This window comes from Carcharhinus amblyrhynchos, chromosome 2 (assembly GCF_965287045.1).
Source record: "Carcharhinus amblyrhynchos chromosome 2, sCarAmb.v2.hapA, whole genome shotgun sequence".
NCBI classification, from domain to species: Eukaryota; Metazoa; Chordata; class Chondrichthyes; order Carcharhiniformes; family Carcharhinidae; genus Carcharhinus; species Carcharhinus amblyrhynchos.
The window spans coordinates 50,325,624-50,342,136 of record NC_137325.1 but is presented as its reverse complement, the minus strand read 5'-3'; the positions used below and the strand labels follow the sequence as shown (position 1 = coordinate 50,342,136).

The 16,513-nt window shown below is 37.9% G+C and overlaps 1 protein-coding gene across 1 annotated transcript in view; it reads left to right on the top strand.

Moving 5' to 3' along the window:
• Positions 1-5,039, top strand: part of dnah5 (dynein, axonemal, heavy chain 5) — a 350,257-nt gene extending 345,218 nt beyond the window's left edge. The window contains exons 77-79 of the mRNA XM_080205374.1: positions 55-207; positions 2,180-2,414; positions 4,406-5,039. Coding sequence (XP_080061500.1) covers positions 55-207; positions 2,180-2,414; positions 4,406-4,557 — 540 coding nt within the window. The 3' untranslated portion in view covers positions 4,558-5,039. The remainder of the gene's footprint in view (positions 1-54; positions 208-2,179; positions 2,415-4,405) is intronic.
• The last annotated feature ends 11,474 nt before the right edge of the window (positions 5,040-16,513 follow it).

The following is a 16,513-nucleotide window of genomic DNA, read 5'->3' as shown; positions in this document are numbered from 1 at the left end:
GAATAGAGTGAGTATTACTTTAATTTGTAATTAAAACATTGTCTTGGTCTCCAGACATCCTGGGAATCAAGCACACTTGGATTTTGGTTCACCGAATTATTGGAGAGAGATCGTCAGTTTCATTCCTGGATTTTTGAAGGGCGACCAAACTGTTTTTGGATGACCGGCTTTTTTAACCCTCAAGGATTTCTAACAGCAATGAGACAAGTAATGCTAATCTTCTAGTATTTAGTTTATTGGTGAGGTTTTGTACAGTTAACATAAATGCCTGATTCTAATTAATGTTTCCAAATACTGTGCAGGTGAAATGATTTACCATGCTGCTTTAAATTTGACCATAAGTAACACAATCTGATTGCCTGCTAGTTCTTTGCAGTTATTTTGTCACCACCAGTCTTCCCAAATCTTCCCTGACCAACTGCCTTTATTTTACATTCCATAAACTTGAGCTTATCCAAAACTCTACTGCCAAAATCCTAACTCTCCTGATGTCTCACTTCACCCTTCAGCCCTGTTTTGTTCTTAAAGAGACATTGTACTGAAGAAAATACAAGCTTTTCTCAGCACATGCCTCATCAAAACATAACTACTACAACAGGTAACATTCAATTTCAGCAAGGGTGTAATAAGGCAGTAGAAAATTAGTTTTCCTTTTGCATTTTGCCCAATTCCCTTTCCACTGTTTTTAAGATTTGTTTCATAAATATATATTTGAAGATGTAAAAGTAATAGTAGTGTGTCGCACATTAAAGAAGTGGTGATTCTTAGTTGAAACATGCATCCGTCTCTTTCATAATATTCCTTTGAAAAGCATCTAGCAATGGATTCAGTCAACCTGAGCAAAATAATTACATTAAAATTGAAGGATTTAATCTTTAAATCTCTCAGGAACACTTTGTTCATCAATTCTTTCAAGTTTTAGAAGGAGAAATGTGTCATTATCTTTATATGTACAGTAAGTACTGCATCAGGGATCTCATTCACAATTAAGTTTGTAATTTTGCATAGCATTTCAGAAGCACAAAGGAATTCTATTTCATATTGAAATATTCAAAAGCATTTAACCTCCTAAAAATATATCACCATGTAAATAGCTTTTAATGTAATGAAATGACTTAGATTCTTCATGTATATTGATTTCAATGATCTGAAATATTGGTCCAGATCTTTTGGTAAGTGTCAAAACACTGTGCGGGTGGTTGGATGCGGGGGTGGGAGGGGGGATGCGTTGCATTGTGTTGCATTGGTCTGAACATGGTCAGGTGGGGAGGGATAATCGAATCAAGTCAGGGTAGTTGGCAGAGGCTAGTCAGCTGATAGTGAGGTGGGGTGTAGTTGGATCAGGTCAGGAGTATGATCGAGTTGAAGGGGGACAGAGTCTTTGATTTGGGGGTCACTTGTGGTGCTCAGTTTGGTTATGCTAGTTTATTACTGCGTTAGACCAGTATTACCAGCATTTTTAACCATCATAACATTTACTGGATAAATATTCAGTTAACATATTTGGACAAAGTTAGTGAGCTCAGTGTCAGAGACACTCAGAACAGAAATCAGCCCTTGGAGTTTAAATAACCCAGCGCATCAGGACATTTGATGGATTTTGATGTACATTTCCCAACTTATTAATCAGTCTTCAACGATCTGGATAGCAAAAGGTTTGGGCCAGTGATTAAGATAACCTGCAGATATGCAATGGTTAAGTATCAACGTATCAGTACTGAAGAGTAGGTTAGAGAGTTGCTTGAAGGAAAAGGTAAAGGAGGGTGAGGAAATGTGGGAACAGAACAGGCCCATGAGATTTTTGTTTATATGGAAGATGAGCAACAGAGTCCATGTTGTAAATGCAATGTAAAAGTGTGAAAATTCATCTATACTTCACCTCTCATAATCTCACAATTTACAACTAGATATAATGTGGGTTATTCTCACTAATGCAGTACAGATAAGTGGTTCATGCACTTTAAATATACACTATAAATTAAATAATTGCATATTAGCTGCATCGGTTTTTTTGATGGAAAGAGGAAAAAGTGCTATAGGAGGTCATATAAAGACAACTGTGATGGTAGTCATACTGTAACACCATTAAAAATGCCATGACGACGAAGAATCGAATTACATTTCATTGATAATGCAAATTACTTGTGATGGTGTCTCATTAATTTTTTTTACTTAACAGGAGGTTACTCGTGCTCATAAAGGTTGGGCACTTGATAGTGTGGTTCTGTGCAATGAAGTCAGCAAATGGATGAAGGATGACATCACAGTTCCCCCCTCCGAGGGAGTCTATGTATATGGGCTCTATCTGGAAGGAGCTGGATGGGATAGGCGCAATTCGAAGCTTATTGAGTCTAAACCTAAAGTGCTATTTGATTTGCTACCAGTCATCCATATTTCTGCTCAGAATAATTTGAGTAAGTATGCAATATGTTTGCAATTTTTTCAGGTAACTGAGAGCTGAATTTAACATATTAAAACAGTGTAGTACAATAGATATAACAAATAGATGTCCAAAAAATATAATTTGTTTCCTATTAAAATATGCACTACCTTGGGAGTTTAGAATGGTGAACATTGGTGGAAAAAAAAATTTGAATTTACTGGTTGAGATCCTCTCTGATCCAGGCTTCTCTGGGATCAATAGAAAAATGACTTGCAGAAATAACTGACAAATTCTGAAATGTACGTGTAGATGTTAGACAATTTGTAAACGATTGGCTGTCCTCAATGTGCACATGAAAGACAAAATTCTAAATTGATAGTTTGGAAATAACAGCTTACTGTTCACAGAATCACAGAATGGTTACAGCACAGAAGAGGCTATTCAGCCAGTCATGCCTGTGCTGCCTCTCTATCAGAGCAATTTACCTAGTCTCACTGCTCAACTTTTTCCCTGTAACCCTGCATGTTCTCCATTTTCAGAGAATAATCCAATTCCTTCTTGAATGCCTTTATTAAATCTGCCACCATCAGGCTCTCAAGCAGTGCATTCCAAATCATGAAAACAATTTTCCTCATTTCCCATTGCTTCTTTTGTCAGTTCCTTAAATCTCTCCCTCTTGTTCTCCATTGTTCCACTAATGGGAACAATTTTCTCTATCCATTCTGTCCTCATGATTGTTGATGTGGTTTCTTTTCTCCAGGGTTAAGTAGTTATCATTAAGTTCCTCTTTTTGATACACCAGTTTCTTAGACACATCTGTTTTTGCCGTAGCTACATAATATTGATCACATTATCGATTTATTTATTTCTACTTCTGCAGCATTGCCTTTCTTCACCTTTATCTCAACTCCTCTGCAAACAAAAGCTTTAAAAGCTTTGTCATCCTCAGTTCTGCCATTCCAGGTTCTTCTGGCAGGTTATGCATCCTTCACCCTCATGAACTCTAACTTATCCAAAACTCTGCTGCAGATACCTTGATCCACACTAAGTTCCAAAGACCATAACTCTCATTCTCATGTAATTACACTGAAACCACATTTCCCAATATATCTCACTTGCAAATTTTGTTTATAAATTCCTCCATGAATTTGCCTCATTTCACTGCTAGAATCTCCTATAAACTTACATTTGCCCTGATGATTGTATCCCCCATTTTCTAATTCTGGCCTTCTGGACATTGTTTTATTTTAAACTCCTTAAGTAGTCAGCGGTTTAAATTTAAAATGTGGGGTATAGAGGATCTTTTTTTTTAAGCAACATTTTCTTGATTCAAAGTAACCTACTGATTTTTAAAAATACATGTTTTATACTGCCACATGTACTAGTATACAGTGAAAAGTATCGTTTCTTGTGTAGTATACAGACAAAACATACTGTTCATAGAGTACATAGGGGAGAAAGAAAGGAGAGGGTGCAGAATTTGGTGTTACAGTCATAGCTAGAGTGTAGAGAAAGATCAGCTTAATGCAAGGTAGATCCATTCAAAGATCTGATGGCAGCAGGGAAGATGCTGTTCTTGAGTCAGTTGGTACGTGCCCTCAGACTTTTGTATCTTTTTACCTGATGGAAGAAGGTGGAAGAAATTATGTAAGGGTTGCATAGGGCTCTGGCTGCTTTTCCAAGGCAGTGGGAAGTGTAGGCGGAGTCCGTGGAGGGGAGGCTGATTTGTGTGATGGACTGGCCTACGTTTACAACCCTTTATGGATTTTTGTGGTCTTCATCAGAGCAGGAACCATAACAAGCTGTGATACAACCAGAAAGGAGCTTTCTGTCGCGCATCTGTAAGAACCAGTAAGAGTCATAGCGGACATGTTGAATCTCCTTGGCCTCCAGAGAAAGTAGAGGCTTTCTTAACTATAATGTCTATAACTATTAACTAATCTAAAGAAGCTGTGTATTACACCCAGACAGTTTAAGTGTACTCGATTCCTACTAATGCTGTGTTTCTTTCCTCTTGCCAAGGTGCAAAAGATCCACGCTTATATTCATGTCCGATCTACAAAAAGCCAGTCAGAACTGATTTAAACTACACAGCCACTGTGGACCTCCGAACAGTTCAGTCCCCTGAACACTGGATCTTACGTGGAGTAGCACTCCTTTGTGATGTCAAGTAAACAGGATTGAGCAGTAACTAGGAAAATCATTCCATCAATCTTGCTGGCATACAAACATTTATATTTAATATCTATACCAACCTTTCAGCTTTACCAAAAATAATTTTAGAATGTTGCTGGTTAATATACGGGATAAAAATTATGTTCCCAGCCATGATTGAAGATTTTGTTTGATTTAATGTGATAATGGATATTTATTGATTCAAATTTCTGTAATTGAGTTTAATTATGACTGTGAATGCATTATCTGATGTTTTAGTTTGTACCCTGACTCATGTACAAGAGTTGAAAATTGTTTTGTTTCACTGTGTTAGTGATGGCTATTTCTATTTCAGTTTATTTTGTGCACAAAGCCAGGTCTTACCTTATTAGACAGTCGCCTGAAGAAAAAGTATTAAAAGCGAACTAGATTTGAAGCTTATATGTTATAAGGCATTGAATTATTTGTAAAAATGTCTTTTTGTAATAAAACCTGTAACCATTACTGGAAGTAATCTTTGTACCAGAGTTGTCAAAAAATTTTATAAAGATGCTACAAAAAATTTATCTCCATTTTTGTAGTTGTATCACAGCTTATTTTTAACTAAACAGGTGAGATTTTCCAGCCTCCCAGCTGTGTACTTCCCGCCGGCGAGAGGTGGCATGTTGTTTGCTAATGGTGGGATTTTCTGGTCCCACTGCTGTCAGTGGAATTCCGGTGAATCCTGCCAGGGTGAGTGACCAGAGAATTCCAGCCCACATCTATAATAACATTTCTTGTACTTCAAAACTTCAACGAAGGCCTGTTCCATGTGTCAAAAATATTACTTCAAAGTGAGAAAAACACTAATCAAAGTATCAATGAAAGGAAGTTATTTTGTACTATGTTTATTTGATCGAGATGCTGGAAACATTTTCAAGGCTCCAATTTTCCTCAGTAAATGCCAGTTAAATTTAGACTGTTCCTTCCAGTTATTAACTTCATGGCTTTAAATGGACAGACAAAATGCACTTTAGCAGGAAAATAAATAGAATAGAATGTATTTTGCATTACATAGTTTGACCTTGACACTGAAACCGTTTATGATCCAAGGTAGTCTGAGCATGAGAAATCCATGTAAATTCATAGCAGGAATTAGTGATTTAGTTTATAAAAAACCTACTGCATAGTAGACACCCAGTTAATCCACACAATTCATTTCTGATCACCCAGGTTGAAAGACAAATGGTGATTGTCAAATCCTCCTTAATTAGGTCTGAGATTTAATTGTAAATTACCCAAAATACTTTCCACACTGTTTAAATGTTAGATTCTTTGTAAAGTAGGAGCATTGATTATTACAAATTTATTTGTCTGTTAAAACTGGATCCCTGGGCCTGAACCAGTAAGCTAGTAGCCACTTTGTTGCCTGGATTCGACTTCTTTACACCGCTATAGTGTCTTGTTAAGAATACCGGGTCCCTGATGGTGCCTCTTAATTTTGGGAGAGGGATGCCTCTTGACTGACGAAATAAATTCCATCTGCATGGAGTCTTTTCTGCATATCTTGTGGAGAAGGTTGATAGGATTGGTTCTGCGTGATCCAGGCATCGGGGTGATCCTTTTGGCCACCTTTCAGGAAGAAATTTTTAGTTACATATGACGTTCTGGAATTTGGTTGTCCTTGACCCTAGAAGTATTATTTGGAACTTCAGTAGACACTTCTCTTGGAACAAATTCTGCATCATTCTCATGTGGTATAGTAGCAGAGACACAGTCATCAGACAACTCAGATCCAAGTAAGCCTTCTGTGGTAGTATTCACAATATTAGGGACTAAAGAAGTTGGTACTTTTGGAGATGATTCTGAGAAATTATTTTGAAATGACAACAATTGGTTAGCATGGCATCACTTGTTCATCTTTGGTTTGAACCGTGTAAGAAATTGGACCTCTTTTTGCTAAAACAATGGCTGGTACCCATTTCTCAGTCATGGCATAATTGCACACTAACACCTGATCATCTTGTTGAAATGAGCATTGTTTTGCTCTCGCTTTTTGTCTAGCAACTTTAAATTGCTGTTGACGCTTTACTATCTCTGGAGTTTCTGGAGGTTACAAATCAAACATATTCTCAACTTTCTGTTTAAGAGTAGTAACGCAGGTGAAGTCTGGGTAGTTGCACGAGTAGTGTTTTAATGAGATGACATAAAGCTATTCGTATGACATGGTAACGAACCTTGCTCTTTTGAAGCTTTTAAAGAATGTTTTGAGAATTGTACAAATCTTTCAATTAGTCTATTGGTTGATGGATGGTAAGGTATGGATTTTATGTTTTGAATACCATTTACTTTGAGATAATCCTCAAACTCTTGTGAAGTAAATTGTGAACGATTATCATTAACAATCTGTTCCAATTTAACAAATCTTGCAAATCTTTCATCAAGTTTGCCCAAGTCAATGGTTTGATCAGATCTCATGATAACATCTAGCTACTTTGAATGTGCATCAATAATCACTAAAAACATGTATCTCTCAAATGGACCAGCAAAATTTACATGCAATCATTGCCATGGCATATTAGGCCACTCCCAGTGACATAAAGGGAATAATGGTGGTTTATTTCTTATTTGTGCACAGGATTGACATAGTCCCACATTTTCTTCAATCTGAGCATCCAGACCCAAACACAGCTACATGCTAATTCTTTTATCCAGATGATCCCAGGATGTCCTTTATGTTCAATAACTCTTCTACACAGATTAGGGGGAACGATTGCTCAGATTCCCTACAATAGACAGCCACCTTGGACAGTCAGCTCAAGTTTTCTTGATACATATGGTTAGATTCAGCACTAGTCAGAGTACACAAAGCAAAAGCTATTGGTCATTCTTCATATAATTTGTAAAACTACTGCCCCAGTTCCATACAGCAAGCAGTAACAGTAACTGGATTAAAATGAACCAATATTTCAGACTTCTGTAAAGCATTTTTAATATTCTTGTATACTTTCTCAGTCTGTTGTCCAGTCGCATGACAGTTTAACAAATAGTAAATTATAGAATGACTTCAATAATGTAGCTAAATTAGGAGCAAATTTATCATAATTTACTAATACTAGAAAGGACCTCAATTGCATCACATTTGTCAAAATTTGTGCTACATACAGTAACAAAGGTAAGGAATGCTTGCAATTCAGTGCTGCATTCATCTGTAAATATGTTGGTGAAAGACCAATCTTGCTGAATTTCTGCCCACTTGATAACCCAGCAAACAAATTTTCAATTAAAAGAAGCGGATATTGATCAGCACACAACATTGGATTTAATTTTTGAACTGAATCATCTGGTTTCTTGACAGGTAAAATGGGGGTAGCCCAATTACTAATTGAAACTGGCCCTAACATGTGTTAACAAGTCGTAGTAATTCATCTTCAACCTTGGGGTGATTTGCATATGGCACCATTCTTAATTTCAGACTTTTTGGCTGACCATTAAACTTTATTTTGAGTATCACTTTAACTTCCTTCATTGAACCAAGTGTTTCTTCAAATAAACTCTTGTAGTTACCCAGAAGGCGTTGTGGTTCTGTTTTGACATTAGTCTGTTGACAGCGCTCCAGTTAAACTTTATCTTCTCCAACTATGATCTCTCAAATAGAACTGTAAAATCACCACGCACCACATGGAAAGGCAACTCTACTGTTTGTCCATTCAACTCTAAGTTGACCATGTTTTAACCCTTTAACAGCACAATCTCTTCTGTGTATGTCCTTAAGATTGCATCAGCTGGTTTAAAGGGAAGATATAATTTTTTTTTAAAGTTTTAGTTTTGAGTTTAAAAATTGAGTTTAAAAAGTTTTGAGTTTAAAAATTGGCAAGTCATGTTGATGTTTTAAAGAACCTTAGCGAGGCCGCATTTGGAATATAGTATTCAATTCTGGTTGCCACACTACCAAAAGGATGTGGAGGCTTTGGAGAGGGTACAGAAAAGATTTACCAGAATGTTGCCTGGTATGGAGGGCATTAGCAATGAGGAGAGATTGGAGAAACTTGGTTTGTTCTCACTGGAGCAACAGAGGTTGAGGGGGACCTGATAGAAAGTCTTCAAGATTATGAGAGGCAAGGACAGAGTGGATAGTCAGAAGCTTTTTCCCAGGGTGAACAAGTCAATTACTAAGGGACATAGGTTTAAGGTGTGAGGGGTAACTTCTAAAAGAGATGAACAAGGCTGATATTTTACAGAGAGTAGCAGGTGCCTGGAATTTGTTGCTGGGGGAGGTAGTGGAAGCAGATATGGTAGTGACTTTTAAAGGGCATCTTGACAAGTACATGAATAAGATGGGAATAGAGGGATATGGTTCCTGGAAGAGTAGGGGGTTTTAGTTAAGTCAGGCAGCATGGTCGATGTAGGCTTGGAGGGCCAAAGGGCCTATTCCTGTGCTGTAATTTTCTTTGTTCGTTATGCTTCAGCTTTTGTTGGTATGTAGTTCTAGTCCTTGAACTTGAAATAAAAAATCTTTGTAACTCATTTTAGTGCTGCTTTCATTTAGAAATATAAAGCTAGTCAAACCTCATTGACCAGCAATACCATTTGTAAAGGCTACTATTTCTGACTCAGCTGCGCTGATACATCTGTTGACCTATTTCCTCAGGGATTGACTCTTCAAAGTTATGACATTTTCTGAAGGTCACCTTGCTTCAGTATCCAAACAGAGGACACGATCCTGGTCATGACTTGAGCAAAGTTCTATTCTTTCTATTTTGTTTATGTTTCAAGACAATAATTTGTGTTTATGTTTTCAATGTGGCATTTCCTGCAGGTATTTCTTATCCTGCAATTATTTAGGTGTGAGATAATTGATGTATTCCATGTACACTCTTATTTATTACCAATTTTTAAAAATTCTTTCATGGGATGTGGGCATCACTGGCGCTGGCCCATTGAAGTGGTGGAGGCTACCTCGCTGAATATATTTAAGTCATGGGTAGATAGGTTTCTGATAGACAAGAAAATTAAGGGTTATGGGGAGAAAGTGGAAAAGTGGAACTGATCCACTTCAGATCAGCCATGATCTTGTTGAATGGCGGGGCAGGCTCGAAGGGCTAGATGGCCTACTCCTGCTCCTATTTCTTATGTTCTTATTTTTATTACCCATCCCTAACTGCCCTTGCGAAGGTGGTAGTGAGCTGCCTTCTTGAACCATTGCAGTCCATGGAGTGTAGTTATACTGTAAGAAGTCTCTCAGCATCAGGTTAAAGTCCAATAGGTTTTTTTTTAAAATGCATTTATTAAAAAGACTCACCAAATAAACCTGTTGGACTTTAACCTGGAGTTGTGAGATTTCTTACTGTGTTTACCCCAGTCCAACGCTGGCATCTCCACATGTAGTTACACCCACAGTGCTATTAAAGACTGAGTTCCAGGATTTTGATCCAGTGACGACACAGAGGCAGATCTTCTGCCCAGAGTGCCTCCGCACCTGAAAGCCTCTGCAGGTGTTCCGGGGCAGTGGGCCTGACCTATAACCAGCCTGCCTGCCAAACCCACAGAATGAAAATTGGAACTGCACACTACCATTTTTAAAGGAAATTCTCCCAGCTGCACATCCAACTTAGGAGTCAACATTAGAGCTATAAATTCCAACGATATGTGTGCTTCCAGAACTCTTCCTCATTTAAGGCTTTTTGCACACTAATATATTCTAGCTCATCTTTTTCTTTTCTGTGATAGGCAAAGAACAGTAATTTTCACTTCCTGTGCTTGCCTGGAAATTATCAGGAGAGAATCGGAAAGGTTTCACAGAAAAGTTGAATTCATATCACTGAAATGACAGGAAATTGCCAGCTGTACAAAAGCCAAACCTAAAATTTATTAAATTAACTATAAACCGCAAAGTTCATGCAGTATAGTTAATACAATCACAATAATTAAATTTGATTATGGTTTCTGCCTAAATGTTTTTACCGCAAGCTCATTAATAATCATTGACATTATAGAATCTCAAAAACATTGTATGGAGTAGAGTAGTTGAAATGTCAATCTGTTAAAAACATAATGCATGGAAGGAACAATAACTCTGAGTTCAAAAGTTCAATAGCTTCTTTAGGATTGGGCATCTTTAAATTTTAATTGAGTGGTTGTTCAACATAAGTCCCACAAATGCATTCTCTTGCCAATGTGTTACCTTTTGCTTTGATTTTTGATGTTGCACCACTATACAGTATAGACTCAGATGCTTTGTTTTAAAAAAATGCATTTATTGAAAAGACTCAACCTGTTTTATCATTTTTCAATTTATTACAGAGTCTAGCTCAAAATTTCCTCACAGTTGGATCCGCCATGGGTGACTTACACCCTGGACTCTTATACCTTCCAGGATCTAAGATATTTGTATGCATTGCAATACTGTTAATGCTGCAAATAGAACATCTGCCTTCAGTTGAGGGGAGAATGCTGGTACTGTGGCTTACTCACCATGTTAGCTGGCTTGAAGCTAATGAATTACACTCGGGAAGATCCAGCTTTGTCAATCTTGTCGGCCTTCAGCACCCTGGAGTACTTACATCAGAGATGTGCAGATTGCTCTTTGTGCAGCTAACAGCATAGCTACAGGAATAAGTCATATAATAATTCTTGGATTTGCATTTACATGCCCATTTGCTGGCTGTTGGCTAATGCATCTTTCTTCTCATGGGTTGGAAATTTCAACAAGTGGAAAGAGGAAAGGTTCCAATTTTAATTGGATCTGCGCCAATTTCCATCCTCAGCCACCTTGACTAAAAACAATATTACACCAATTGTGTCAACAAAAGGGAACTCTAGAGCTAATATATTAAATAAATTGATTTCACCAAATGTTACAGCTTGAAATAACTTTAAAACAGACAATAATTCAATGAATTAATTTATGCTAAAAGAATAAAGGAGCAAATCTTAAAAAAAGTTGCATCATTTCCCAATCCCTGTTCCTACAAACTTTGAGCCCCATTATTATATCACAAATTCAATAAAAAGGCAGAGTTGGAAAGAATATGAAAATCCTGAGAATGAATCAGATCATAATGTTTAAAAATGTGCTTTTTTCAATATTTGCAGGCCAACGTCCTTTACAGAAGGAAATCTGCTATCCTTACCTGGTCCGGTCTACATGTGACTCCAGACCCACAGCAATGTGGGTGACTCATAACTGCCCTCTGAAATGGCTAAGCAAAACGCTTAGTTCAAGGGGCAATTAGTGATGGTCAATAAATGCTGGGCCAGCCAGCGATGCCCACATCCCATGAATGAATAAAAAAAAAGTGGCTGTCACTCTTTGAATAATATCCAGATCTATGATACCATTTTTGCAACACAAATCTGGCTCCTTCATTACAGGAACTGAGATGAAGATATTTAACAGACATGATGCCTGTGAATGTCACCAGAAATCTTACCATTACATGTTACTTTCATTGTCAGGAATAAGCTGTCATTTAGAAATTAAGCAAGTAAGGATCCCAAAGACTGGGAGAAAATGAGCTCTGGAACTGTCTATTTCTGGCTTGCAGGAGCACTGAGTGAATAGGTTGCTGTTGAAGAGCATTCTAGTGTTGTGCAGTGAGTTTAATGATACTATGGGAACGTTCTCTGATTGACAGTGGAGACTCCATCCACCTCACTAATCACTGTCAGTTACAACTGAGTTCTGCAATTTGAACAGTAATTGGACAGAAGCCCTATGATCATAAAAAATTAACAAGCAAGAGGGATACAGTGAAACAACAGCTCTCAGATGCTGCAGTGCACAAAAAAGAGCTAACTTGAGATGATTTTAATCTTACCCACCTATTATACCTGGGCTGGTGGGCAGTTAAAATTAGCCAGGATATAACGCATTTGATAGCTACCAGGGTTCAACATTGATGATTTTTTGATTTGATTTATTATTGCCACAGGTATTGGAATAGTGTGAGAAGTAGTGTTTCTTGCCCATTATACAGACAAAGCATACTGTACATAGAGGAGAAGGAAAGGCGAGGGTGCAGAATTTAACTGTTTTCCTAAGCAGGTAATAGGAATGCACACCCAAAGCTGGCCCTGCTCTTTATATATGCATGAGGCCTGGCTGCTTTAACTAATGCCTAAAACAACACAGCAGAAACATCAGGAGAGAGAAATTTGTTTGCGTGACAGCACTGTCAATTCCACAGAAGCAGGCAGCATCACAGACTGCAATCAGCAGCTTTCACTGCTTTCTTCACTAAGGTTGTTGAAGCACTGCTTACCCCAGTGAGCTGATGTGATTCTGGATAATATGAACAAATTACTCCCCACGAGAAACCTTCGCACTTTTGGGGACCACATCATTTACAAGTGATGAAACAGTTTATTTTAATATAATTTAAATCATGCTATGAATTTCATTATAAACAGGCTTTGCAAATGGTTTTTAATTAAATTGTTCTTTTGAGTAATGACAGAGCACATAGTGCGGTATAGACTTCAGGGCATGATTAACTACTGAGTAATGAGGCAGACTCAGCTAATAATCCAACAGTAAGCAGATATTTATCATAATGTGATCAAATTCAATGCTAGGTTTAAAAAGGAGAAACACAGGTACTAGAACTTTAAAATATGACAATGCCATCCTTAATGAAACAAGGCAGACATTGACAACAACTAACTGGTCAAAACTAATATCAGATAAAAATACAGATAAACGGTGCAAGGTGCTCAAAAGAGAATTTAGCTTAATACAGCATTAATATATACTCTTAAGTGGCAAGGTTACTAAATGAATAGTCATGGTTGACAAAAGCAGTCGAAATTAACTCAAAACCCAAGGAAAGAACATAGAGAGGAGAGAAGATTTAGTACAAATAATTTATATTTGATTTTGTGGGCATTAGAATAAACTATAGCTTTAAGCAAACTTAATTTTAGTGTTCCTGCATTTTAGTGTAATGGAAGGGTTAATAACTTCAGTTTGGTTCAGATGCCTACAATGTAATGAGGGTTTTACGAAGTTGAAGCAAACAGGACGTAAAGGAAGACTAAGCTGCTGCTTAGCAACCAAAGGCCCACACACAGATGGCAAGCGTTTTTAAGTTTGTCAGCTGGTGTCAGAAGGAACTGAACACAGGGTAAGGAGGTACAGAGAGCAGATTTCCCAAAAGAACAAAAGAAAGTCTCCAAAGCCAGAGAATGAGGATAAAAGACTGTTTCAGGAAGACTGTTAAGTTAAAGAAACATAGAACAGGAATCTGAATGAGGTCTTGTTCAATGAAATTAAAGCAAGGAGCAGAAAAGAGGGTCTGAATTAAACAGACAACTTTACAAAATAGATTTTAAAGTCTGTTTACAAGAAGCCAGATATCTGAAGTAGTCAGAAAGTCATTGACTCCTTATTGCAGGTCTGTGAAGCAGTCGGGTTCTATTGGCATGGCTGGATCCTTGAGAGCATCTGTGGATGGTGAAGTCTGAATACACAAAATGATTCAGGGAGGAGGGATACCGAAAGAAGTTGAAAATTCTGGAGTAGGATCCTTAGTGAAGGCATCTAAGAGAGAGCATTGAGTAGGAGAAGATTCCAAAGTGCATTCTTTAAAAATGGAGATTGGAAACCATTGTATGGAAGACAGAGTTCCAGTGAGTCCAATTGGCTCACAATGTGATGAGCATATGGAGAGGTGGGATTTGATGAAAAATCTGTAAAAGTTGTACTGCATTTCTCACTTGGTTTCAGAATGTAGAGTGTCTGACCACATTTCATCTTTTGATTTACACGGACTGTGCACTTATTGAGAATATTAGAATAATTTTAAGAAACATTTTGCAACTTGTGTTACCTTATAAATCTTATATATCTATATAGGTATAATTGGGGTGAAGGAATAGAATATTATAGTTAATCTTTTCTTGTTTAATAAATGTTTTATTCTTTTGTTACAAGTTCCTCAGCAGTCCCGTGATTTTGTTCATTCATATAAACAAAAGAAACAAAAGTTCAGATCTATCAAGCCAGATTCCATCCTGGGATTTGAATTCTCTCGAAGTATCGGCTAGGATCATACCTTCACAAATTTCATTTGGTATTGGTATCAAGATTAAAGCAAGAGGTTTTACAATTACATTTGGAAGTAGGTGGACACTCAAATGTTATCTGGATTCTCTAAAACAATTGTGGCAATGTAACAACTAAAATAGAAAATTTCAGATTGTTGAATAATTACTTTGCATCCATTTTCACATCAGAAGAAAAGGATAACGTTCAAGAAAACCCAGAGAAATGAGATCAGTCAAGGATTGGGAGTCCAGAGGAGTTAACATCAGCAAGAAAACAGTTTCAAAGAATTAAAACCCTGAAGAATAATGTGTTTTTTTATCTATGGATTTTAAAGAGAGAATGTGAGGAAATTGCATTTTTTGTAAAATCCATTAGCTATAATTCTGCCAAAGCTCTCTCAATGTGAGAACTGTCTCTTTAGATTGGAAAATTGGAAAAGTAATTCCAATGTTATCCAGAGGACAGAGAGATAAACTGAAAAATTACACAGACGGTAGTGTAACATCCACCGCAAGGAAGTTATTGAAACACGGAATGATTGAGAACTTAGAGAAACTTGGGCTGATCAGAGAGAAGCAATATAAATTTGTAAAGATAAGATCATGTTCAATAAACCTAATTGGATTGTTTGAGGAAGAATGGGGGTTTGTCAGCTATCTATGGATGAAACTTATGTAGATATCCAGGTGACATTCAATAAGGTTCTACATAAGAAGCTGTTAGCTAAAATAAGTCTTATGGAATTAATGAAAATTATTGATGGGATTAAACAATTGGAAAACTGGTTGAAGACAGAGGGCTAGATTTCTATCATGGAGGCAGGAATCGGGATTGGCAATTCTCACAATTTGGCGATCCTACCTCCATCCAACTGTGCTAGCCAATTTTCATCTGTCTGAGGTGGTGAAAGATGCAGGTTGGTAACAAAGTGGGCAGCTTAAAAATCCATTGCCAATCACTGAGGCATGGGCTCAGGGTTTCAGTTCAGTGTAAACCAATTTCACCTTCTTCAATCTTCACACCCTACACCCCTTCACATCCTATACTCCATTCACTCCCTTCCTCGATTCACCCTTTGCATCCCAACACCCCCTTCAGCCTATCACCCAGCATCCAGTTTATAAGGAGAACTCTTGGGTGTGAACTTTATGCTCCCCCAACTTTAGGTGGTGTGGGGGTGGGATATGAGTGTGGGCGGGAGTGGGTGATGGTGAGCAGGAGTGTGAAATTGCAGGGATAGGATTCCCTTTGAATTCCAATCTGCCCTGACCACACAGTAATTTTACACTGGGGTGGGCAAGGTCTTAGATTGGAAGTCCAGCCTTTAAATGGCAATCATATGCTGCTTAAGGACTGTTTCCCACCCAACCCCAACTTTTAGACTGGCAGGATCATTGAACATCAGTGGGGCTATTGGCTAGAAGGAATTAAAGTTAGATTTGGGCAGGAGATGCCTCCATCAGATGCCCCATTCTGACTTTGATATCTCCCCCTTAAAACCTGGTGACCTCCTGGACCTCCCTCCCTGGGGCCTCTCCCCTGAGACCCTGTGTCACCCCCAACCCCCCCTCGCATGTCCCCATACCTTCACTACCTTCTCCATCCTAGGACCCCTTACATTTATCTTGGTCCTTTGGATCTGGTACTTGCACTAAGGCAGGTTCGTTTACTTCATCTTCTGTCTACTACAGTGGTGTCTCTCTAAGGTGAAATATCCGTCTGAGTGAGAGGGTGCAGAAGTCCCAACTGCAGCCAATCAATGCTCATTGGAATGTAAATTGGATGCAGGGCAGTCGGAATTTGATGTCCCAGGCGAGTTCTCGCCATCTGAAAAATGCTGGTCATGAGCCCTATTAAAACACTGAGGAGTCTTTGGAAAGCTGATAAATCTGTCAAAATAAACAAACACTTCTTGAGTAGGCAGTTAAAGAACATTAACCTTCTGCACT